Source organism: Coturnix japonica, chromosome 4 (genome assembly GCF_001577835.2).
Source record: "Coturnix japonica isolate 7356 chromosome 4, Coturnix japonica 2.1, whole genome shotgun sequence".
Classification (NCBI taxonomy): domain Eukaryota; kingdom Metazoa; phylum Chordata; class Aves; order Galliformes; family Phasianidae; genus Coturnix; species Coturnix japonica.
This window is the reverse complement of record NC_029519.1, coordinates 62,227,177-62,254,185: the sequence shown is the minus strand read 5'-3', so window position 1 is coordinate 62,254,185 and position 27,009 is coordinate 62,227,177. Positions and strand designations below refer to the sequence as shown.

At 42.9% G+C, this 27,009-nt stretch overlaps 1 protein-coding gene across 6 annotated transcripts in view; it reads right to left on the bottom strand.

Annotated features, from left to right (window-relative positions):
* RBM47 (RNA binding motif protein 47) overlaps positions 1–27,009 on the bottom strand; it is a 72,091-nt gene that overhangs the window by 5,471 nt on the left and 39,611 nt on the right. For 4 of the 6 annotated variants that reach the window (XM_015862451.2, XM_015862452.2, XM_032444263.1 and 1 more), the window contains exons 2-3: positions 1,702–2,861; positions 114–320 (exon numbers count right to left, since the gene is read on the bottom strand). In XM_015862451.2, coding sequence (XP_015717937.1) covers positions 114–320; positions 1,702–2,830 — 1,336 coding nt within the window. In that variant the 5' untranslated portion in view covers positions 2,831–2,861. Of the gene's footprint in view, positions 1–113; positions 321–1,701; positions 2,862–12,111; positions 12,204–27,009 lie in introns of those variants that run through there. The other 2 variants (XM_015862453.2, XM_015862450.2) reach the window with 2 other exon arrangements.

Sequence of the window (27,009 nt, the reverse complement as noted above, 5' to 3'; positions counted from 1 at the left end):
ACATGAGACCACACAGGTTGGCCCTAGACCATGGTCTCAGAGCAGTGGCTTTCCTCCCACCTCCACTTTACTCCCATCCTGCAGATGTAGCCTGTCCAATTGCATGTACTGACCTGCACCAGGCTTAATGGCCACTGGGTTGACAGCAGGTAGTTCCAGGTTGGGTACCAGCTCGTATCCTTTTTCTTGCTGCTTTCCTTTGCCTTCGTGGTACCTGCTGTATATGCCACGGCCAGCAGAGTATCCTCCCAGGTAGGAGCCACGGGGGCCTGGGGCTCTGTTGCCAGCTGCGCCTCGCCCTCTACCTCGTATGCTGCCTGCTTATGATAACAACAAAGGAAAAGATGGTGAACAACAAACAGTAAGAGCAATATGGGGAATACAAACAGCCCCAGACTTTGTGAAACTGGGAGGCATATGCTTAGAAACGAGGCTGCTGGAGCCAGTTTGATCTGAGTGATTTCGCTTACAGAAAGAAAGGATTTTGCTGTTGGGTGCACCCAGTAAGGTTACACATCTTTTGCTCTTGACATTTCTGAGTGTAAATTAACTGCTTTTTTGTACTGATGCAACTTTTGTGTCCAGTTTTTCTGGTATAATACAGTCAGTAAGAAGAGAGAGGCTCCCCCAGAGGTGGTGTCTATGCAGTGGATACAGCTTCTGCTCTCACTTGTCCTCCAGAGGAGACTCAACCTCTCAGCAACATAGGTGTCTGTAGGCTCAGCAGACAAGATGCAACCTGTCAGCAACGCAGGAATATCCCAAAGCCTTATCTGGCCTTTGACCACCTTTGTCACACCACTGAATTTATCTTTACAAATGTCTTTTGTTTTATCTCTGTATATGTGAACATTTCCCCTCTCCAATTCCACACACTTTATGACGATACTTTGGACATTGTGGTATTAATATACTCTGCCTCTTGTTTGGAAATGCACAATAAATTTCATGAAACTATAGTTCCTATAAGTACTGAATAATTATAATAACAGTAATAGCCAGCTGGCTTTTTTTGTTGTTGTTGTATTTTTTTGTTTGTCTTTTTAGCGAATAACACATTTGCAGTTAATTTTTAATGGCTGTAATCCACAACTGATTGAAGTACACATAATAAAATAATTGTTTTGCACTGATCTGATTCCTTCTGCAAATGGTATTTAACAGGCTTTAGGAAGGACACAGCACTGCTGTCATTTTAATGCATAGCACAGATCACATCTGGTGAGTTTCCAGCTCAGGCTTTACCTGACACCCCTCCCTTTGGTTGCTGATGTCTGCCAGGTGGTTCTCACCGTACCCACACCTCTAGAAGAAGGCAGAAGGAGCAACCTTTGCCATGATCCCCAATACCTAGGATGCAGCTCTTTGGAAAGAGACATCAGAAGCGAAAGTCCTTGGACTGTCTATTCGACCAGTCTTAGTACAATGCACACAAAATCCAGGTCCCCCTCTTCTCCACCCTGTAACTGGTCTGGTCACTCTTTCTGTTAGTGTAGTTCTGATGCAAGCCTGTACATTAGCTTTTATCTCTGCATGATCATAAATTAAAATGAAATGGAACATAAAAATGACAAGAAGACCTCTAAAAGAGTGGTTAAGAAAACTGCCAACCACCAGCTGTCCTTTGTCTCAGACAGACCTTGGGTCACACCAGCCTTAGATCAAGTCTGCCCATCACATCCCCTGATTGTGCTTACTAACCTTTCACAAAGTAATCTCTGTTGGGCCCTATCAGGGCATTGTATGGATATCCATAATACGCTAGTGTGTATGGATCACAAGAGTAAACATAGTTAGGTTGCTGAGTTACTTCGGGTGTTGCTGCAGCCACTCCTTTTGCTGCTTTCTGGTAGCGAGTGTACTGCTCCTTGTCCACTGGCTTGGCCAAGGTAACCTCCAGGCACGAGCCTTCCAGTTCGACACCATTAAGGTTATTCATGGCGTGGATGGCATCTTCCCTGGTTGTAAAGTGCACAAAGGCGTAATCACGTATTTTTTTCACCCGCTCAACACAGCCAGGGTTAAACTGCCCAAAGACCTTTTTAATTGTGTCCTCTGTGGTCTCAATCATTAAGTTCCTCACATAGAGGATTTTAACAGTCTCCATGACGTCTTCATCCACGTCTATCTCTGGTTCTGCCCAGTCAACAGCAATCTGGTGTCCCCACAGCTGGATCCTTCCTGGCATGAGCTTCCTCCTGGCCATTGCTGCTGCTCGATGGCTCTCATACTCCACAAAGGCAAAACCCCTGTTCTTCATCTTGTCTGCAGCGCTGGCATACACAATGACATCCAGTACACCTTCTGTCACTTTAGCGATCTCCTCCAGGATCTCCTCTCTCTTCTTCATCTTGGGAATGCCTCCGATGAAGAGCCGGCAGTTGTCTACACTGCAGCACACACCCAGCAACCTGCCCGGGCGGATTTCGTAGTTGTTCAGCTCCCTGACAGCTCGCTTTGCCTCATGCTTCTGTGTGTACATCACAAAGGCATAGCCACGGTTCTTCCCATCAAAATCCATCATCAGGCGCATCTCGTAGATGCGGCCAACAGATTCAAACACGGGGACAAGCTCATCTTCGTAGACGTCGCGGGGTATCTTGCCCACAAAGACTTCACAGCCACGAGGAGGGTGCAGGCCGTCCCAGCCAGGTGGTGGGCCGCCGTACTTGCGCTGCCCGTTCTCCTGGATCATGCTGTAGCCGGTGCGCTCCATCAGTGCCAGCAGGGCTGCCTCGTTGGGCGCACCGGCCACACCTTCAGGGACTTTCGTGGTGCTCACGGTGGAGGAATCGTTGCTCATCCTTGCAGTGGAGTCCTCAGCAGTCATGATGTCAAACTCATTCAAAGCCTGATAAAACCTGGACAAAGAAAGAAGCAGGCACTCGTTACAAGCTGCTAGCTACCACCAGAATACCACCCCTTCTTTTCTGACTGTCAGCAGTTCTGCAAGCTCATTTTCCACACAGATAATAAGGCTTCTGAAAAGCAGATGAAAGAGCCATACCAGACTGCATGAGAAACACTCAATCTGTGCCATACCCTGGCTCATCTAGACCTTCACAAGAACAGTCAAGTAGAGGATAATAAGTACACCTTCACACTGGGGGAAAATGGTTCTTATCTTCTTGTGCAAAGGACAACCTGGCAACCTTCTGAGCTGCCTGCTGCTTGTGGTATGGTGTGTGGTTTGCTTGTCTCTTTCCTTATAAGACCAGCACTTCAGAAAAGCTGAGAAGACTCACTCCTTTATTACAGGCAGCCTGCAATTGGCTGCACAACCCTGCAAGCCAGCAAGGGAAGGGTGAATCTCTGAAATCTCATTCTGCATTTAAATCCAGGCAGGAAATGCAGAAATACAGGAGGAGGTTGAAAATACCTCAACTACAAGACAGTGGGATCCCCTTCTGAGCTCTGACAAAAGAAAATACTTTGGGACTCAGAGTGGTTAATTCATGGCCTTTTAAAGCTGAAAATGACCAGCAGACCATTTAATATGAGTGACTGTATATAACAAGGACCTTTACATTGTAATGTTATTGGCACATTGAGTCCTGTAATATTTATCTGAGTAAAACACATCTTCCAGAAGAACATCCAGCCTTGATTTTACAGCATCAAGGAGCTGCAGAACCTAGCTCTTCCTTTAAAGGCTTGTTTGTTAATTATCTGCTCTGGCAAGTAACTGTATGCTATTTCTCCTGAGAATTTGTCTGGCTTTTCTTCCAGCTATCATTACATTAAACCTTTCTCTGAGTAAATAGCCTTTCAGTTCCTCTATTTTTGCTTTACGATGGTATTCAAGCTGTGTCATCAAGCTACAACTCTATCCTCTTTTTAATAAATTTTGCAGGCCAAACTCTTTAAGTCCTTCACATTTAGTCCTTATTTCACTGGAACTGTTTTTGTGTCTCCTTCCACATTCTCCAGGCTTTCTGCCTTTTCTCACCCTTGCTGGACATAGGAATGAAGACCACCTGCCTCTCTTCTCCCCACTCCTCTGTCTCACAAGGCCCATTTCTCCACTCTCCTCTCTAGCAATGCATGCTGAGTTCTCTGTCATTTCTAACCCTAAATCGTTCCAGAGGCATTGCTCACTGGGGTTATGTAGCACCCAGCAAGCAAGTCTTGTGTTTGTTACTTCTAAGTGCCACAATCATGTGTTAGCCATATCTTGACTGCCTGGTAAGTAGGTCCCACCTACTGAGTGCTCTTCAGTTAGTCCCTCCTTATTTCTATTTACAGTTCTATCAGCCTTTGCATTATTCCCTCATTTATTTGCCAGGATTTGCATTTATGACTGGTTTATTTTGACTGTCAAAAGGCACTGGCCCCTGTAGGAAACTCTGCAGGCCACCATCAGAAATAGCCACAGTTTGTGTTTGATGGTCTGTATTCTAATAAAGGATAAAGCTTCGGCCAAATTTATTTGTTCCGTGTAATGGCATCAGTTAGTCACAGTTCCAGAAAGACTCTGATATATATTCTTAATGACAACAATTTGATCATTTCTGTTACCATGCAGGCAGGCTGAAAACACATTTGGGATTAGGAAACTGTATGTCTCTGAGCCTGGGTCTGTGGCAGGATCTGATCCTGCTGGCGTGTTTGGGCCATGGGTGTTAACATTGGTGCTCCTGGTGTGGAACAGTCATTCTGTTTACAAGAATATGGAGATCAAAGAGGGAGGTGGAGAAGGTGGAGGGGCACTGATAGTGACAGTGATGTCCAGGCAGTATTTTTCCTTCAGAAAGCAGAATTTATTTGAAGCCAGGACTTTTCACAGACACACATCAGTTTTGATAGCTTCTTGCTTTTAAATGTAATTTATTAAAAATGATTCTTTTTTTTAATGTATCAGACCCAGACATTTCGGTTTTACTTCTGGGAATTATTTCACATCATTAGTAGAAATTAAAGTAGAGAAAAACATCGTTTTTCACTAGACAGTTTGTTCCTAAAGATGTGCTTTTACCTTTCTCTGAGTAAAAGCAAAGCTTGGTAAACAGGCACTTTATTGGGGAATAATCATTACCTTCTCATGGGCCACCTTTTGGCAAGTGAATGACTTATTGTCCCAGGGTAGGTAAGTTTAAAAATGAGTAATTACCGTCTGTTTTAGGTCAACTTACAAAATAAAAGTCTCTGTATCCTGTTGTGGGTTTGGCTCAGACAGTGGGGCTGTACTCTAGAAAGACATATGCAGGGAGGGTGGAGAGGGCAGAGAGTAAAGCCTCCTTGACACAACAGAACGAGCTGCTGGGATTGGGTTGGGGCTGCTAGTGGTGTCCCGGAACTAGCTTGTCCTCCAGCACTTCGCATGTCCCCCAGCATCAGTGAGATGATCTCTAATCATGGAATCATAGAATATCCTGAGTTGGAAGGGTCCCATAAGAATCATGGAGCCCAATTCCTGAACTCCTAATATCAGAATCTTACCTGAAACTGCTGCTACATGCTTATGGCCACCTCAGCTGCAGACAATATCTTACTGAACAACTTAGTGTGAACACAAAATGCATTTTACCCCTACATAAAGCCCTTGAAGCCCTAATTGATGTACGTAAATACACACGTAACAGTCACTGCCACATCATACTGCCAACACCTTCACAGGGTTCAAAGATCACCTGTTTTGATGAGAAAAAGTTCAGGAGAGACAGAGTGCTTCTTCCTCCTGTTACTGCCTCCTGTGCTGCCAGCACTACCTTGCCTGCTCTTGCTAAAAAATAGTCACTCTTAAGGAAACTGTCTGCAAAATGACCTCTTTTTGAAGTGTTCTGAATAGTTCTGCACTATTGATGCATGTTTTTAGTCTACAGGAAAGTGCTCATGGAAACTTGCTACCACGTGCTGTAGGTGTACCTGGGTAGGAGTTAATGCTGTGAGTTTAGCAGTGTGGGTAAAGGCAGATGGATTCCTGTGCATCCGTGAGGTGTGGTTGGTGTTAAGAGCAGAGTCAGAAGTTTAAGCTACTTTAAAATGTGGTGTCATGTGAAATACGAGAGCTTGATTTCTAGCCTATGAAGAGGAAATTAGACCTGATCTCCATGACAAAAAGTTCATAAAGCAGAAAGACAGACAAAAAATATTATTTTCTAATGAGAAAGGCTCTATTTTGGAGACGACCAATTTTTAGATGACTTACTGCCCAGGCTGAAACAAGGCTGGCTTCTTTTTTCCTCGGAAAAAGGTAAAGCCTGCTGGATGTTTCAAAGCCCAGTTAGGTTGCCACTGACTTCTTCAGCACATTGAGAGCCTTGAGCCCTTCTGGCTCAGCTCTGTGCTGCAGGAACTCTCCTGCGCTTGCAGGTGAACTCTCAGATGTATGTTTCATTGAAACCAGTCAGATTTCACTTCCTCCTGCTTATGAAACTCCTTCCCTGCTGCCAGTCAGGTGTGTACAAGTAGTTATTGACCTAAACATTAATTCATTTTTTAAAAATTTATCTATTTATCTATCTATTTATATATTCACTGTATCAGAGCTGAGACTATTAAATGGGAAACCTACTACACTGACAGTGTCTGAGCTAAAGCATACTGTGAGTAACAAGCAGTTCTCTCATTAAATGGGAACACCACAAACACACAACAGCATGGGGCCAACTGCTGCCAGGACTGGGGCAGCTCAGGGCTGCAGTGAGAAGGCGATGCACTAGGGCTTGCAGAAGAGCTGGTCACTGCCGCAAGGACAAGCAGGAAGTCTCTCTCTCTCTGTGCCTTCTGGGAGCAAGAGCTGTTCCCTCTCTGCTGCTTTTTTCTCTTCCCCATGGCTAAGGAAGTTTGGCCTCTTGTCTCTGGGGTGGTCTGTGATGCTGAGAAGGATTGAGGCTGAAGAAATCCATCTGCATTTTAAGATATATCTCTAGGCCTGCAGATGCAAGGGATGACAATGAGAGTATCTTCTACATCTTGCATCCAGGAAGCAGTCAAAAAAACCCACTAGTTGTATATTGAGAGTTCAGTAAGACATAAAAAGGGAAATAACTGCATGATGCAAAGCAAAGGAATCCCACTGTTTTCCTGGGAGGCCTCATTGGTCAGACTTAATCACTTAAGAAAAGGCAGTTGCTGTAACACCTTATCCCTCGGTTCGTGCAGCACTCTGAATCATCCCATGCAGCCACCTGCATTTTTGTTCAGTCATCTATTATAAAACAGACTTTTGGACACACAGACACACAACTGGTATCCTTGTGGCTGCAGCTACCTGCCAGATCCTCCTGTGCTCCCTGTTAAGAGCTTTGTTTTTGTCTGCATTAATTCACCCATACACTTTTGATTTTTGCCTTCTACTGGCCACAGTCCCACCAGCAGTCACAGGGCATGTGAACAGGTGCTGGCACTACAGCAGTTTTGAGGACTTCTCTTCTCTGGACAAGAAGTAATGACCTTAAGTTGCACAAGGGGAGGTTCAAGTTGCATATTAGGAAACATTTATTCCCAGAAAGAGTGGTAAGACATTGGAACAGGCTGCCCAGGGAGGTGGTGGAGTCACCATCCATGGAGGTGTCCAAGAAATGTGTAGATGTGGCACTAAGGGACATGGTTAGTGGGCATGGTTGGGATAGGCTGATGGTTTGACTAGATGACTTTAGTGGTCATTTCTAGCCTTAATGACTCTATGATTCACTTGAACAAAGTTTTCCAGGACAGAAGGATTTTCTGACCAACTAAATCTTGAAACTAGCTGCTGAAATTCCCACTTCTGCTAACGATGGCATCAGGGATCTTGACCAGCAGGGATCCTGCCACATATTTCAGGCTTAAACTGTAAATTTATTCCAACCAGTCTGTCTTTTCCTGTTATGGACTAGGTCAATGATCAGGGCTCGAGAAACCATTTCCAGCATGAACCTCCTGCACACAAGGATCTCTACACAATTCTCAGTTGCTTAAATTTGTCCAAAGTGGCCCAAGCATGTTAATAGTGATTAGTTTAATTTCAAACATGCTGAAAACTGTTGGCTGAATTTTTTATTAAAAGTTCCAGTTTCTTATTGAGTCTTCCAAGAAGGATCACAATCAGCATCTAGCACTACTCTCCCAGTATCAGCTGTAGGACTAATGGCTTCTATGAACATAGTTGTAAGACACTGATGAGTACTACTGTAATCCCTGCCTTAAAAGTCTTGCAGGGACTGGTTATGTCCCCAGGCACCAATGAAATCAATACATTTAGTTAAGAAAAAATATAATAAAGTTCCTCTAAATCTATTCTTTAGTTACTTGCACCTACTTATGAGGAAAATATCTGAAAGTTATTCTGAAAGATAACAAGCTGAAATTTCCCAGGTTAAAACTTTAACCTTCAGAGAGTTTTAACCTTTAGGGAGTTTAAATTTGCTTCAACTTACAGAGCCAACCACTGGCTATGACTTCAGAATAGGATTCCAAGGTTAAGCTTTTTGTTTTCATCACTATCATTAAGAATAATAGCTGCGACAGACCTTACACTCTTAGCCATACTATATCAATCTTTGTAGTCATACTAATCTTGCATCATAGCAATTTCATACAGAAAAAAAACAAATGCAAATGAAATTATGATTCCCCCACATAGTAATTTTGTGTTGTGCCAACTTCTTGTTTATTCAGTTACCAACCCTTTCTGCATCCTTTTAAAACATATTTAATTTGGAGCGTGATCCTACAAAGACTGTCAGAAGTTCCACTTGTATTATCCATCAGCACTATCAATGTACAAGGATCAGTTCACAAGCATGGCAGCTCCTCAACCATCTGACCTCCTGGTTTAGAAGCTTCAGTCTCTTCTCTCATTGTATAATGTGCTTTGCTGCAAGTCATTCAGAACTTTGTCCCAACAAGTTGTGTAATCTGTGTGTTGTACAGATTGTCCTGTCTTTTACCCAGTCTAACTCAAAATAATTATACGACTCTTAGCTATTTCAATAGGGCCATTACTGGCTGAGCCTGCAGTTACTATCCTGTATGATATTGAAGCCATGTGTTGAGGAAGGCTGAGAAGATGAGAGATGGGTCATGTAATCACTCTTATCAGCTTTCCAAATCAGGAAACACAACCCTTCCCTTCTCCACAGATCCCTATATTTCAATCCACAAAGTCTATTATTACCACTGTCAGACAGGAAAGTGTATGACATATATATAAAATGCAACGTAATCACTTGGTATGTAACAAGTGTTTCCTATTGCAGGTGAGCTGGAATGAATGGAGAACTTCTTCCAGAGTCATTTTATCACAAAAGCAGTTAAGCAGTGTTCTTTAAAGAGATTCTGGTACAGAAAAATGTGTCACCAACTGTCTGCTTTAGAGTGCATACTTTCCAGGATGAGAAGTGTCTCAGGTACTGTGACGATGAGCTTGCAAGCTTTTGCCATAAGAAAGACTGCAAAAAGGGATCTTTGACAGTTGAAAAGCAAAAACAAAAGTAGAAACATCTATTAATTGTTATACAGGAAAGATAAGACATAAAACTATTCCACCTCTTATTTCTAAGAAAAGAAGCCTATATGGAATCATGGAATCATAGAATATCCTGAGTTGTAAGAGACACATAAGGATCGTCAGGTCCAGTTCCTATTTATACATATATATAAGAGGGCTATCTAGTTCAATGACCATGAATGTCTTTGAAATACTTTGCTGAACTCTGGATGTAGAGATAGGCTGGTTGCTAGAATGTAGAAAATGTGTCTGAAAATGGCATGTGGCTTGTTAACACGAAAACTGTTCACTATGTCGATGTTAAAACAATTAAATAGTGTAAGAAATTTCAGTTTTGATTAACATTTCACGCTGTTGTTATTTTTACCTTCTCACGGTTTTGTGTGCACCACTTGAATGCAGTGACAACACATTCACTGCTGGGTGCCCAGCATGCTGCTCTGATTTCGGCAGTGATTTAAGGGAAAGCTGAAAGTGGCCCAACTTGTGTTCTCTCTCCCCCAGGTCACAGGAATGAAAATCAGTGCGGAGAGAACCACAGAACGGGATGTGAACGTTTGTGACTGAGAGCACACTAAACTCAAAGCATTTGGCTTAGTCAGTGCCTGCATGGTTTTTTTCCTTTGCGCACTGACATTTGACCCCTTTTTATAATGTGCACCTTGCACCACTGAAACTCAGTTAGTTATTTATTAAACTCAGGTACCAATAGCTGGCTTGTACATATCACGCTTTTAACTGCCTGGCGTTGCCCATGTATGGAGGAGAGGGGGATGGAAGGTAATTGTCTCTGCTGTGAAATTCTGTCATATCGGCAGAACGAAGCTGCAAAGTGCAGCAATTTGTACCTGACCTCTGATCTAAGAGGTCTGTACAAACCTTTGAACCTTGGGTTGAAATTGAGAAACAAGGTTTACAAGTACAAGGAAGAGATTTCCAGTACTCGTTACCCATGCTCAGGGTTAATATTATAAATTTAAAAAAATATTTAACCAAGGCAGGGACTCTCTCAGGAGGCACCGCTCCTGTGCTCAGTTAATTCAAGACAATTGAAGTCTATTGAAATAACAGCTCGGCTGGAAATGCCCACCATTTGGTAATGACAGTTTTGTGCATTTCAGGAAAGAAATGGTATTTGAGACAGGTGTCATCTGAGATTCACCTTTTGCTGACCTTAACTGGGATTTTTTTTTCCATTCCAGATTGAAGACTGAAGAAAGAAGACGAGCAACATTCGTTTCAATGCAGTTTCTTCAACAAAGAATGGAACCAAAATACAGAATCATAGAGAAATTATTAAGAAAGACTAGCAAAAAGCCTCCTGCTTTGTTAACTATTTGTTTTTATGCATCACATAACTAACCTCAGTTATACAGTGCCAAGCTAAATGAGAAAGCAATGGAAAAATAATCAAACTAACAACAACACAACAAATTTTTGGTAGATGGTCCTGCAGCCCTGTCTAGATGAACAAAAAGATGCGTTCTGCAGGCTGCCAGGTTAACTGTGTTCCCTCCGTTTAATTAAAAGCTCTCAGATTTTTCAGACGCCTGGCAAGGCCTTATGATCAGCACCACCAGCTGGCACCATTGTGGGCTACCAGGTCACAATGGGAACTGACACAAGTGAAGTTTTGCTGCGTCACCCCTCATGCACCCTGAGCACTGGCTGCCATCCATGTCAAGTTCAGGTGTGTGAAGCTCATGGAGTGCTTTGCACATGGCTCCAGAGCTGCCCAGCTCAGGACAGGACTCCATAATACACAGCTGCTGTGTCTGGTCCTTGTGGCAAGAAGCAGTTTGAACATTAGGTAAAGATGGAGCACAGATGAATCTTACATGTTTTCCTCTTCTGCTTTTAAATTATTTTAACAGATTGTAGAATCAACTGATTTTTTTTTCTTTCAGGTTTTAAGTTCAAACTCTGCTGTTTCTATCGGCATTGACTTCAATAAAGCAATAAATTAACAAATAAATATATAAAGGTGAATAGATTAACATCACATGTCCTTTTTCATAGAACCTTTTAACATTTTTCAGGCTACTTCGTGAGAAAGTGAACAGAATAATACCAAACTTCATTCTCTTAACATGTTACCAAGTAGTCAGTGTGCTGGAGTTACATACATTGATTTGTATTAAGAACACTTGCATATACGTATCTTGCTTATTCTTAACCACCTTCAAGCTATAAGCCCAAAATTCTCTGCCTAAAGCTGTAACCCACTTTTAAAGCTCCATTTTGGTGTCAGTCTTTCAAATAAGAGCCAAACACACTATTTGTCAATGCAAAAAGAAGATGGCAGAGACAATCCAATTGAAAACAGAGTACACAACAGCTGTAAATGGCTATCTTGCACTTCATTAGAGGTAACTGAAAGAACATCTCTGAAATCTGATTTTATTTTCTATCTTCTGTCTAAAACATCAGCATTTTGGTTTTCACAGTTATGATATTTGCCATGCCGGTTGCCATGCAAATTCTGGTAGGTATTCATAACAGCTCATAGTTTCAGCTTAGAAGTTTCTGCTTTCTTCTCATACAGCTCTTAAATCCCCTCTAAATGTGGGAAGAACCCCAATCCAAAACCGTGGCACCGACACATGTCCAGTCCCAACTACCTACTAAACCAGAGGCAGACAGAAAGCAATGATGGGGCAAAGCAGCATTTTTCTTACCACCCTGGTCCCACGATCCGAGTGCAATGGGCTGAGGGCTTGCACCTCCACTGGAGCAGCCCTACTTCCTAATGGCATGAGCCGTGCGACCTGCTCATGGAGTTTATGCATCGCTTTATTGGTCAGTAAGCAATAGCCATTTAAATTCCTTGGGAGTCATTTGTTAAGGGCTCTCGGGCTGAGGCCGAGTGGGTGGGACAGAAGGGAATGGAGATGTAAGCGCTGCCAGACGCCGAGAGCTCTTAGTGGCAGCTTGAAAGCTAATCACAAAAAGTATGGAGCAAATGGGTTTTGAGAGGGCTGGGCCGAACCTTAAGGAAGAATTGACAAGAGAAACATTGATATTGTTGCAGATGAGGGGCTGGGGGAGAGATCAGAGCAGAAAGATTTCATTCAAAATTCAAAACTTGGAAAAAAGGGAGTGAAACATGTACAAACAACTCCTTCCTAGCACAAGGCGTTGTGCAAATAGCTTGAGTTACAACAGATAAGATAAGGAAAGGGCATATTTTGCTTGACGGCACAAAGTTTTCAGCAAGATCTTTTTCTTCGTACGTGTCTGGCAAAATTGTTTTCAGGCTGCGCGGAGTCCATTTGCATTCAGTCACAAGAAAAATGGTCTGTGGCTCATGGGGTGAGAGCCGTGTGCTGAATACCTGGAGCGCACCGCTTCAGCTGCAAACACGGAACTCAAATGTGTTTGCTTGGAAGAAAAAAAGCCTGGTGCAGAAGCGAAGGCAAAGGGGTGGTAAAACATGATTCATGACAGCAGGAATGGTCTGTACATAACAACGGGACATTAGGCCCCAGAAGCACTTAGGCAAAGCAAACAACACACCTTCTTGAGCGGTCAAGAGGAGAAACCAAACTGAAACACGCTGTGGATGGTGGATCCGGCAGCTTGGCAAGCAGCAAGCAGAACTGCCAGTGGGAGGAGAGGGTGCAGGGGATAGCTGGGAGCCAACTGAGCCTGGGGAAGACAGAAAGCAAGCAGCGTGTCGCAGGAGCATGATGGCAGTTCACAGCCCCGGCCCATACCGGCCCTAGAAAGTGCCACACAGGCTGTGCCATGACCTTGGAGTGATGGCTCAGAAGGGAAGGGTATTGCAAGGAGGACTGGGAGCCATTTCTCTCAAGGGATCTCAAAGTGCAGAGTTTCCCAAGAGGCTACACATGGTTTATTTTTGAGTGGCTTCACTCAAGATCTAGGGCTGATTGCTGGGGTGGTTTTGCTTTGTAGTGGGAAAGCTTGAAGATTCCACGAATTCTCCTTAAAAATAATGTAGTTACAGTGCACCCACATTTGTAGCAAGCTAAAAATCAAAAAGCTGGCTAAATGATGTATATACACACGCACACATGCACATACATACTGTCCTATATTCTTACAAAACTTCCTATCCTACCTATCAGTAATTTTAACAGTAATTTTATGCTTGCAGTTTGGTTGTTCTTTAGCTGGTGTTTTGTCTTCTGTCACTCCTTTGTCCAAAAAGCAAAGCTCATTCTAAAACTCTAGCCAAGCAGTGTGCAGCCAGCAGCACCAAGATGTCCCTGTGAGGAAAGAGAAGTGTCTGAACCTCTCAAGGACAGACTGCACAAGAGTGGGTTCTGTAGGAAGAAGCGCTGCCAGATGGTTTTGTTGGTCCTTCATAATTATTTGTCCTCATTGTCTGAGTGGCTTAGTCTGGACATGCCATACTTAGAAACATCCTTATACTACAGATCTAGAGGCTGGTCAAGACAGAAAAGGGATAGAGGAGTCAAAGAATATAGAGTGAATAGGTAAAAAGTTAGAAGGCTCTACGTGGGAGAGAGGAATTCAAAGGATGACAAAGACTGGCCAAAGAAGCATTGCTGTGATGGTTGCAGGGAGCAAACTCAGATGGCGATTGCTAACAGTCTGCTCTGACTTTTAGACTTGTTCATCCACAGCACTGCAGCCACAGTGTTAGGCACTATAGAATCACACCTGCAGCCTGGACCCTAATCCCAAAATGCCGGCAACCCACGTGCACTGTGTAGGTCTTTTATCTTCAGAATTCTTCTCTGCAAATGTAACTCATTTGTCATGAGATGCTCTGCAGGCAGGGAAGCTGCCACATGAAAATTCAGTGTTTTGCCCATGACTGCAGAAAGAATCAGTCTTGAATCTCGGGTTTAAACCCAGGAGATTCTACCAAAATCAGTCCCATGCTTCAGTGTCATGAAGGTATGTAAGGAAGCAAGTATAAATGGCATTAGCTGGTATAAACTCAGAGAACTCCCTTCAACCACTTCATTATCTTTTTAAAGTCACAGTTTTTCTCTTGTCTTCCCATTTTTCTGTTGGAAAATAAGCTGATCTTAAGTTTTAACTAGAAGCATTACAAAGTGAATCCTATGGCCTGAATGCACAGTGAGAAGTAGTAAGTGGACTGAGAACACACTTCTGCTAGCAGGGTGATGGGCTAATATGCAGTATGTTCACTTTTAGAAGGCGCTTCAACATACCATGTGAATCAGGAATGTGTAGGGAGGTGGCTCAAACTCTTGGCTTTCCTTTTACACTTTCACTTTTAGCTCCAGCTTGTGGTTCATTTCCAAGATCTGCTCCCACTATCATTTAAAGTAGTGAAAATCGGCAGATTGGGTATTCCCAATGGCAGAAACTGAAAAGAAGTTATTTTGTCTTGCAAGATGTTTTTACTGGGAACCTAAGGAAGTTGGGCAGAATTGCACAAGTTTTTATCTGTGTATCCACCAGCTTTCCTTGCATGTTGCACCCTTTGGCTTCATACACAGCATTCATAGTGATTGTATGATTTTCCATATGCCTCTTTATGACTGGCATCACCAGAGGGATACATCTAAGCCAGAGTGGAGAAGGGTTAACAGCACAGGCATCCCAGTGGAATGAAGGATAGATTTTGTACATGCATGCATGCTCCCCTCCTCTTACCACGGAGCTGCTGTAGGAATAGAAGCATATCTTGCCTCCTAATTTGCAGCTTGACTCAATGATAGTATCACCTTCCACTACAGCACTACCATAAATATGTAATTGTTTCCTCTTTTTGATGATTGACAGCTAAGCGGGGGCAAAATCTCATGTGAGGAAACAGTACAGAGAAGGGTCCATACCATTTGTTCCATGCTTTCTTTCCAAAATATTTTCTATTTCCTCTTATTCTTTCCTGCATGGGATTATACAATAAAAGCTTTTCATAAATAATTGTTCTGAACACCATGAAAGAAAAAAACTGGATATTTGAAAAAAAAAAAAAAGTGAGATGCACTGGAACGTGCTGATGAGTATCAGATGAGAACTGTTCCCCAGTGCAAAAAAAGGTCTTCATAAAAATTGTGGGCTTTCCGTCACCTGTCCTTTCTAGGAACAGATACATGCTCTTGCTTCTGCTAATTGGGTGTGTTCCACATAATGAAAAGCCCAACTAAAGTACTGGTAATGCCTTTCTGAGATTTTTACAAAGATCAAACCCCAGTGCTTTCAGAAACTGATCACAGGCTCATCATTTTGTTGGAGAGGGTCTTTAACTGAGTGAGAGCTATTTTTTATAATGTTTTTGATGAGCATGGTAGGAAACAGGCTTTCAGGAAGGATTTCAGCTTTGCAGCATGGCATCCTGTGATGGTGGATATGTGAGAACATGAAAGGAGTAGGGAGAATAAGGAGTGAGAAGAGGGTTGAATTTTATGGTCACATTTGGTCTTCAGAGACTACTTAGAAACTGCATTGGAATGAAAAGGGAATGTGCCAGGTAAAACATTGCATCAAAAGGACACACAGATTTATGAGCAACGCACAAGGTCTCTGAGAAGTCTTTACAATCTATCAGTATATTCACATATATGCTCTATGTGAGCCACAACACAGTCACAAAAAAATAGGATAATAGAATCATAGAGTGGCTTAGGTCAAAGGTAACCTTAAAGATCACCTAGTTCCTACCCCCTGCTATAGGCAGGGTTGCCAATCTCTAGCTCACAGGACCTCATAACATTAACACTAACAGCCTCTTTTTCCTTTTCTCCCCTTCCTTTTCTTTCTTTTCCTTGTCTTTTTAACAAAACCTTTTTGTGTTTGGTCTAACAGGTTCCCTCAGGTTTGCAGAACAATTTTATTGCCCATTTGAATGTTTAATGACACAACAGCACTTTATTGAAATGAGTAACATGTTATTTTGCTCTCATTCTTTATGCAATGTGAGTGTGCAAACACACTTCTCCACTTCCTGACTTAGAGATGATGCAGACCAAAAACTGGTAAGATTGTTCAGAGAACATGCAGCCCCTAGTAGGTACCAAAACACTTTTCTCATTTTTTTAATGGATGGATCATATGCAACACTCAACACACATATTATGTCTCAAAACAGCTTAACTACATCATCTCAAAAGGTTTTCAGAGTTGCTCAGGCACCTAAGCATGCACTCAGATACAACAGTTTTTCAGGCTGAAACTGAAAGTGTCAGTTATTTGGCCTTTATCTTGTCACTGGGAGACTGGAAAATGTCCTTGCATAGGCAGACTCCCCTCTTGTCTGCCAGCCCCAGCTACTTCCCATGTCCCCACTGGAGAGGACAACGTCACAGCCTAGGAGGTGGAGTCCCTCCAGGAAAAGTTGCTCTGATTTTAACCAGAAGCTTTTCCCAGATAAAAACTACAGTCCTTGGAGGTGCTCTTAAATGCAACGTCATCCCACACAAGCCTGCCAGTCTCCTGGAGAGCAGCGGTGGCAAATCCTGCTGCTGCTAGGATAAGGTGCTGTGTGGTCACGGGCTAAGGCCACCTGAGCTGATGATTTAGGAAGTGGGATTCTCTCTGGGATCTGCCAAGTAGAGGCTTGTAGAGTTGTGCAGGTGGCCACAACAGGATTTCTCCTTTTGTGTTTTAATCTCAGGTGTCTCTGGTTCATGGGCAGCCACGGTTGCCCTGATAACCTGAACTGTTGCTATACAAAGTTTGTGTTCCATTTTAGCAAACACTTCAGTTGTCCCTCTGCAAGGAACACCAGTGCAGAGGAACTCCCTGGAATATTCCCCATACAAGATCCTGTGCTCTTGTTTAAGCCTGATGGCAGGTTTTATGTTCCAAAATTTAAGCATATGGATATTGAATAAACCCATTGATTGTTACTGCCTTCAATGAGGACATTAAAAGAAAGAAAGAAAGAAACCATTAAAGCCCAAAGAGCTTCTATATCACCACAACTATTACGTTTCTGTAGGATGTTTGCTTTCCAGTAAAATAAATACAGGTTGGGTTCTGGATAGACATTACAAGGGAGATTAATTCGATGATTGCTTTTTTGGTCCCTTGGTAAATAAAACACTCTATGGGAAAAAGGTTTAGCACTCACCAGCCTGATGTGGCTGCTTGAGACCATTTCACAGCACGTTTTCACAACCATTGTAAACTGGTGATGCCAGTTTAAGGACCCAGTGCATCCTCCCCACAGGCACACTGTGCGTATCTCCTCACCTTTCTATTGCTGTCACATGTGTGGCCACAGCATGCACACACATTGCTTGCCTGCATTCATTAGTTCCTGGCTCTTACATGATGGCAGAAATGACGTGTCACAGAATGCTGATACGTTGTCAAGAGTACAGAATGTGAGTTAAGCAGAGTCTGTGCTCCTACATGCACAGAAGGCATCACTGCTGGAGAATTACTATTAAAAAGATGAGCTTTATATCAGAGTTAGGATGAACCACATTTCATATGGTAGAACACTGATGTGACCAAGTCACATTAAAATCTATCTTAAGGCAAGAGAATATGACAGACCCAGACACCTGGCTTCTGATGCTGGGGTGGCAGGGAGGTTGAGGATTGCTCCTAGTGATAGATTGGCTTCTACAGTGGAGGAAGTAGGATGGGTTTGCCCATCTATCAGCAGTTACTTCACCAAACCTGGACTATGCAGTCCGAGAGCTACAGCCCTATGGAGTCACTTATGTGGCACAGAAATGCTAGCATAACTCCAGGGATGAACTTTGCAACCCTGTGGTGAAACCACCCCCTGTAACCAAACATGCTACAACAGTAAAAGAGCACTTTCACCTCCATGGCTGTACCCGCAATGGGGCCCACCACTGGCATGGCCTTGCTGGCAGGTCATACCTCTGAGCTGCCCCAGGTCACCTTGCTGGGAAGAGCTGCCCTAATTAAACCTGAAAGTGCTCAAGGACTGTGTTAATGGTCACTGGTAACCAAACCCCACTGTATGGTGATTTTTTTACGGGACTACACTTCTGCTGTAAAACACTTCACTCTCAAAGACAGACCCGAGAGAGTTGTTGACATAACTTACCTCTACAGATATCTGACAAGATAAAACAAGCCAAGTGTCGGTGATTTCAAGGTTAGTAATAGCTGAAATGGTTAGGAATGAGAAGAATGGTCTGAATGGTGTAATTACTAAATCCATTAGTTAAGTTGTTCCTTCCCTTCCTCGCTTAAGAAAATGACCTAGGATCTTGTGTCACTCACAAAGCTTAAGTTGGAAGTATATCCCATCCAGGACACACCAAATCCCCACATTTTCTATTACTAATGGAAAGTTTGTATTTTAAAGAGGGCATTTCCAAACTGGCATTAACTATATCCTTGGGGTTAGACTCAGAAACTATATGAAAAACTCCTTTAGATAGCAAGAACCCTTTCCTTTAGCTAAAGGAGGGGACAGAGGGACAAAATGAGCTCTTCTGAGCAACGTCTGTACCCTCACCTCTGCTGTTTCATGTCTCATATTTCTTATCTCCTGCAGGGTGGATACTGCAGATACCTGTAGAACCTAGCCCACTCACATATTGGTACCTAGGGCTGTACTCCCTCCCCTTCATTGTACCAAAATCTCTTGAGCATCTATCCAGCCCTCTTGGGCTCTGTGCCTACATCTGTACAAGGAAACATACAGAGTTTGGCTTTGGGACTGTGCAATTACATTGTTAACTGCTCACATGCTCCTTGAAAGTGTTTTAGGCCAACGAACTTGCACTGCCCTAGGCACAGTCTTAAAGAGAATGGGGCAGGGACTGCCCAGGGTAGGTGGGTGTATCCTCTGTGTTTCTGGGGGAAGGAGAAGACTTCCATTAAAATATCGAGTGCTGCGCTGCTCTTCCATTCAGGGAAGAGATCCTGGCATGTTTTATTCATTAGTAGAGATGTGACTGATGGGAACTACTGTCCTTGGTTCTTGGACATAAATAATGTTCACCATGTATCTGAGACCATAGCAGTTTGTGAGGTAGGATTTGCAATTATACAGGAAATGGCAGTTTGTCAGCAGGTTAACCAGGTGATAAATGACCTTAATACCAGAGAGATACTCCCTTTTCTGAAGACCTAGCTAAAATCTCAGGAACAAAAAGGGCAGTGACTTTTTACCCTTCACCCTTTTTACAAATATACAAGGTAAATTTTTAAAGGGAACATAGTTAATTGGTGAAAATTGCTACAGTCTGCATGCACTTGAGATGGTTGAAATCTGACCTTTCTATGGTACGTGTTATCTTTAGAGTACCACTGAAGGTAGGCAGAGATCTGCATTTGAAGACATTTCTCTTCCTGCTATGTTATTGGAGACTATTCCTAAAGAAAAGGAAGGTGCTTTTGTGTAACCTGTTCCAGTCTTACAGTCTCACTCTTCATTACCCAGCCTGACTCAATAATATGATTTAGCATGGAATCTCTGAACACGGACATGTTGTCTAGTGTGCAGATTAATGTAGCAACTATCAGAATGCCACCTGTGCATCACCTGTCCAACTACATAGAATTCCATATCATCTGTGAGACACACCTGTTTGGACACAGCTTCTGGGAGCCACTGCAGGTGCTGGCTAGCGCTTGTGCCCACATCATGGGAAGCTGAGCTGAGCACATTCTTATTGTATACTTAGTTTTAAGCACGATGCACTGGAAGAGGTTAGCCCTTCCCACTGCAAGCTGGACCACACATCAACACTGGCTGTGAGTCATTTCCACACACATTAACAGTAGTATAATTTCAGTGCTTCCTCCAGTGAAGCTGGAAGGCAGTACATTTTAAACTAATGAGGGAAAGCCATCTATAATGAATCTTACTGCTACCAGACACAAACAAGGACAGGAGCCTCCAAGTGACTGGCAGTTTCTAATGAAGACATTCAGTTTTACTTGGAGTATAGTCAGCTTAAAGATTGAAACAACATTTCTAAGATCTACAGCAGTCTCCTGTATTTGGTGGCTAGGATGACAGACTTCTTTGAAAGATGTATTTTCTACAGTCACTCCTCTATCAGTGTTTACTCCATTCATTTGGTAGGACATCTAGGACTGGTCACTGGACAGTGGACTCACCAACCACGTTCCCTTTGGCGTAGTCTGCATCCTCACTAAAGCTATACGAAATGTAACCACAGCCATAATATCCCCCAAAGAATGATGCCTGAACACAGTTTATAGCCTACAGTTGCTCCTTGGCTGCCCGTCAGCAGCAGGCTTGTTACCCATGCAGTGCTACCATGGGACTGGAGGTGGGATGAGCAGCTAGGCCACGGTGTGCACAGTACCACCACATCGTGGTATCCTCCTCTGAGACTTCAGCCACAGAGAGGTCTTAGGACAAAGAGAAGCAACAGGACTCACACTCCTCCATGCTCTTCCACTGAAATAATCATTGCAGCCACTGAATAATGACCAGAGCTGATTAAGAGACACTTTACAAAAGGTTCTTCCGTGAGTACACTGTGATCATGTTTCACTAAGAACAACCAGCATCTCTCCTACCTCAGCTGGCCAAAGGTCAGCATGTTGAAGTGAGCCAAGTCCAGCAGCAACTCAGTGAAATACCTAAAGCGAATCCTGTTTACCACAGGCACCCTTGAAGTGAAGCTTCTGTGAAAATCTGAGCTCACGGGCTGGAAAGGGAGGAAAAAAGCATCCCTGAACATTTCCTTGTCACCATGACAAGAAGGCAATGAATATACCTCATTGTCTTTGCATAGGAGTTAATTTCCCCGTTTGCTTATGATTCCCATGATTCTCCAGCACGCTCTTCCTGTTTGTGATGAGCACTTGGTGCTCTCCGTCTGGCTTTCTAAAAGCAGTCATGTGCCCCACCATGGGTATACAAAGCTGCACAACTGCCAGTCCCATTCTCCCTGTTTATAACTTTCAGACTTGCTTCATGAAAACCAGGGCTAAATCTAAGGAATTAAATTTCTGCCTAAGTAAGAGCTTGTTTTGACTGGACTACTGCCTGCCCTGAGATGCAGTGCCATGCTGAGTGAAATGCAGCTGAGCATACATGTGCCCCAACAGCTTCCAGAGCTGAAGAGGAGAAGGTAAAGAGCAAGGGAGAAACACAAAGGGACAAGCTGGAGACACAGGACAGGGCTGGAATTGCACTGCATTCCTACAGTAGCACTGTAGAAAAGCAGACAATAAATTCTATTCGTAGACAATCTAGTTATAATGATGTTAAACAACTAAAACAGTGGAATAGGTTGCTAGTGAAGCAGTGGGTGTCCCCTCCCTGGGAGCACTCAAGGCCAGGCTGGATGGGGCTTTGAGCAACCTGGTCTAAAGGGTGGTGTCCCTGCTGTCATGGTTGGAACTAGAAGATCTTAGAGGTCCCCTCCAACACAAACCATTCTATGATTCTATGAGAAGTAGAAATCTGATGAGTGAGATATATCCTTTAATAAGAATGTATAAGGAACAATCCCACTAGCTGTCTGGCTGGTGCTTTGGAAACCCCTGAAAGCTAATGTGTAGTGCACTGTTGTGTATTTATTTCTGCAAAAGGAAAAGCCAGTTTATTTATTACCCCATTATTAGGCTTTGTGTCTGATGTTTTTAGTCTCAAAAGCAGCAAAAGCACCAAAACAATGTATTGTTTAATACCAAACAGTGCTCTTGTTTCTCATCAGAACAGGGAAGCCAATGCTTGCTCAACTGTACAGCCAGAATGAACATAGCCATAAATTTAGACTGGGCTTATCAAAGAAAATAAGGAACCACATGAAAACAAGGGAAAATTTATAATAGGAACAGGGAGAATCTATCACTACCTGTCAAGAGTGATCCTAAGTGCCTGTCAGACTGGGAGAGCAATGTTTCACAAACTCTGTTGTGAGTGCATGGCTCAGAAAGAGGAACCGACAGCTGGAGATTTGGTGTGGGGAAGATGAATGTGTTGCATTTCAGTGGCAGAGTTGCAGGCAAGAGCCCTGGGGGCTGTAGTCAGAACATATGCTGCTGCTGGGGTTCTCATCCTCCAGACTGCTTTGGAGCAGTTATTATGTTTTAGCTCAGAAATTACAGACTGCACACGAAAGGTTAATTAAAACTGAGAGTTCTTCCCAACACCTTCGCTTCTAATCATGCATACTTTCCACCCAAACAGAGCTTTGGTTTAAAAAAAAATCCCAGCCAGTCACAACATAACCCCCTACCTAACTCTTGTCTCTTGTGGAGGAGCTGCAGGGCAGATACTCCCTTCTGAGGGAAGATTGCATTTATTTCTAGAAGGGAGAGCGATGTGGGTCACACTGTGCTCTCACAGAGTGAAGCACTGGAGGAGAACACGGCTTGAAGCAGCTCAAGAGCATTTCCACCCCAAACAGGCCTTTTCAGCTGCCTGGCTCAAGCCAGTTAGATCCACTATAACCTGAAAGCTTCACCAGCTGAGGAAGAGCCAGACTGCTGCTGTGCTGCAGCTCCTTCTGGCTTGGAGAAAGATCACAGAAGAGGGTACACGTCCTTTGCATTGCCTTTGTAGGGGAAATGCTTTGTGCACTCTGGTCCCTGGTCCCCTATACTCTGTGTGTCTGCACCATGCACAGTTCTGCAGGTCCTGCTCTTTCCTGGTTAACTATGCTTTGTTTTCTCTTAAGCAGTGCAGAACTTCTAGTATATGCAAGTGAAAGTTACCAGTTACAAAAGCTCTCCAAGGACAAATAGTATCGAGCAGCAGAAACTGCTGGATTTGGAAACTGGAGGTGCAAGCCACAAATGTTTGGCTCTCCTATCTCCTATCTCCAGGAGACTTTGTGTGATTCCACTGAAACCTGCCTCAAGCTCAGGTGAGGAAAAACTTTCTTTCTGGTTGCTTAGAAGTGGAGCAGTGATCTGAAGTTCAGTCATATAGCTAAAAGGTTATTTCAGTTACAAATATAGAGAAACTTGCATCTAACTTGCCATTACTCAGTGTGTTGACCTCATGCACACACACTGTGCTCAAGGTAGCACTGCTAAGCCATGCACCTGGAAGATGGTTTGCCCTTTGGTGCTGTGTCCCAACGCTGCCCACACAACTGCTGAAAAACAGCCCTGCAAAACCAAGAAACCTTCTACAAAAGTACACACACACACACACACCTCAGAGCACAACCTGCAGCTGAGAGTGTCAAACCACTGACCACAACTGAAGTGCTATTACATCCAGTTCGCTCAGGAAAACATCCTGATGATGGCAGGTGAATGGGAAAGCTGCATTTCACAATCACATTTTAACAAGGTGTTTTGCCTTGGGGATGGTAGGCTGTGCAGAAGAAACAGGTTATTGTACAAGTGCTCTGGGGTGGGAGGAAGAGCCATCCAACTGGCAGCTGACTGCACAGCTGTGTTTTGGGAACCTGGTTTGTTCACCCAGAGAATAGTTGGCTCACGGATTTTTGTGCAAGCAGCAGCTTAACATCCTGAAACCAGCAAGAAAGTGGAATAGTTTGAGAAAAATCTTCGGCAGGCATCATATTTAATGAGTCAGAATGTCCTGCTCCTGACTGCATTTTACACACGAGGAGTTATTTTAATTGCCAACTAATAATCTGGGAAACTGCAAAGGTTTGAGTGATTCTCCTCCTGTATCAACCGTCCAACATGGGTAACATCTGTGTGCCCAGATGTGTCCTCTGTGAGACAGAGCTGCTCTCTCTCCACCCAACCCATCTGGTGATGGATGTGGGGATGGAGCCCTACACTACCAGCTCTTTGCTGCTCACTTCCCTTTTTTCTGGGGCTGTGGCATGGGCCACATCTTCCTGGTGTTTGTGTCTGCTCTTTTTCACATGAGCAGCCAGAGGAAGTAGAGCATGGAGCAGAAAAATATCCTGTTTGAAAGCTGACTTGAACAGATGCTTCAGTCTGATACATTCATTCCAGTGATGGTTTTCTTTAAAGAAAATCTCCCAGCTTCTTCATTCTACCCTACATTAATTAAAATAAATAAATAAATAAAAATTGACCCTATCCATCTCTTACCAACAGAACTGAAAGGAATTTTTTTTTTCTTTCCCTCCTAAACCAGTGGCAAGTTTGAGGGGCAAACTCCAGCTGCTGAACTATGTGCCCCATCAGGAACTGCCATAATATCTGATGCCTGCAGATACTGGAGCACAGAGCATTAACTCTTGCAGGCAGAGCAAGAGAGGTTGCACTCACTGGCTTGCTTGCAAACCTGTTTGATCCTTGCAGATGTTCCTGATCTTATGCAAACTTGTGGATCTTGCATGCTAATTGTCTGAGGGACACGGGACAGAGATATTTTCAATTTCTTGCTTCCCTTACAAAGCACATTCCTGCCATCTTAGCATAGGAACTATTGTAGGAACTAGAAAACCCCTTTTCGAAACGATTTGGACTTCAGTACAGCAATATTAGCTGAAAGTAATTTACATAATTGCAACTCTGGAAAAACCAAGTTTAAACAAAATAGAAAACTCCCTTAAGCCAGATTGGGCAAGCAGAAAAACAAAAGAGAAGACACAGATCCTATCTCCTGGAGGCTGGCATGTTAGCACAATTCCGCTTCCATAATGCTGTCAAATTTTGACTTCCTAAAACACTGTTAAAGTTTGACATCTGCAAAACAATAGTTTTCAATATTCCCCTCCCCCAGCCCCAGCCTTTATTTTTTTTAAACATACTTCCCCAGTACATTCAAGAACAAATCTGTTAGGCCTCAAAGTTCAGCTCTCTGATAAACTTGCATGCCAATTAATAACTTGCCAAGCAGAGCAACCCTGGACTCTGGACACAAAGCATAGCTGCACGCACCTGAGGCTCACAAGGACCTACCAGAGCCCCTTGGTCCATGCGAGTGAGCAGGAGGGCTACCTGGTTCCACAGGTGGGAAAGAAGAGCTCATGGAAACAGGAGTTTGAGAGTTTTCTAATGGTTACTCAACATTTTAAGAGAGAACAATAATTCTGCATACTTAGAATCATAGAATCACAAGGTTGGAAAGGACCTACAAGATCATCTAGTCCAACTATCCTCCCTTTACCATACCTACAGATAACCCCTAAACCATATCTTCTAGCTACCTTTCCAGACTTCTATCAAGATAATTTCTTACTGTCCTCTTTTTAACCTACTTCTTGATTTATTTATTTTGTACAACATACCTTTAATTAGTTTACCAAGCCAGTAAAATAATTAAGCAATTAAAAACAGTTTACATCACAACTATATTAACATGATTACAAAGTATTTAAGATTACAAATCAGACCCTACATGCCTCTCCAAAAACACAGATAAAGCTCCCAGTAACCCCCATGTCATCACATCCAACACACAGCAGAGCTTTCATTGTGCTTTCATGCTGTCTTGAGGACACTCCCAAGTAATTCAATGATTTCTTTATTGAAACTTCCTTGTCTGCAATGCAAATGAAGATCAGAGCTGATCCTACAGTGTTAAATGAACATGAACTGAAATACACTTCTGTCCCCTTTACCAGACTTAATTTCCATTCTTTCCCTCTGTTCTTCCATAAAGGCACACGTCATCATTAAACTAAAAATAAATCTCTTTCTGTACCTTGCTATCAAGACTTCTCACTTTTTGTTTTTTTCCTAGAAGAAACAAATTCTTCATCTGAAAGTCATTTTCACTGCGCAGAAAGCAGTCACTTTGAAAACGGCTCAAATAAAAGATTCATGTAATGGATTAGATTAGAAGAGACCCAAAAGACCATGGAGCTCCTACTCCCTGCCATGAGCAGGGTTGCCAGCCATTAGATTAGGTATGTGTGTAATTCCAGTTAGTGACATTCATAGTGTTTGTATCCAGCATCAGCACTAACTCACCAGCAATTTAAATCAAAGTATTCCACAGCAGAAAATAGGTAACTACCTGGAGCAAAAAAGCTTAGCACATAGAATGGGCACAATAATCTAGAGCTGTGCATGACTCCAGTTTCACCAGAGCTAAATGTAATTACGATGATGGTAGAGAATCAGAGGATGTTTTTACCCCAGCTGATCAGGAATAGATGTTTCCTGTCTTGTTGGAAAATACTTGTTTGTACTCTTTAAACTGGAAAGTAAAATAATACTCCTCAGCTATGTATATTATCTTTTTACTTATTAATATTATTAAAGTTGTTCTGATAATTAAACTCATATTTCCAGCAAAAAGTCACTGATGATATTTCTTTACGATTCACATGTACAACATCAAGATTTCATTCTCTAGAAAACTTTCTGCACTGACATTGTTTTAATAGTTTCTTTGTCATTTTGGTTGAGAAAAGTGCTGTACTTCTTCAAATGACTGTTGAGTTCAGCTTCAAAGCTTAATGGTTGTGGTCACGTTTCTCCTCATTTCTCCATTCCTAATGGAAATGATTGAGGCTGGGATCTCTCACCAGCAACCTCCCACTTCCCAAGACATCTTGTCCTCTTGTGAACCTCACTAAGAAAGATGAAAGAGGAAGATGGGAAAGAAATTGCACAGTACAAAATGAACCAGAAGGCATTTTGCTGATTTTAGGTTGAAATCCTGCACTTCAGGGTGTGAGATAAGCAGCTTCTCCAACTTCCAGACTTCCTCTCTACCTTCTCCTCTCCATGTTGATGTTACCACCCATGGCACTGCTGTTTCAATAAATATTTTCTTG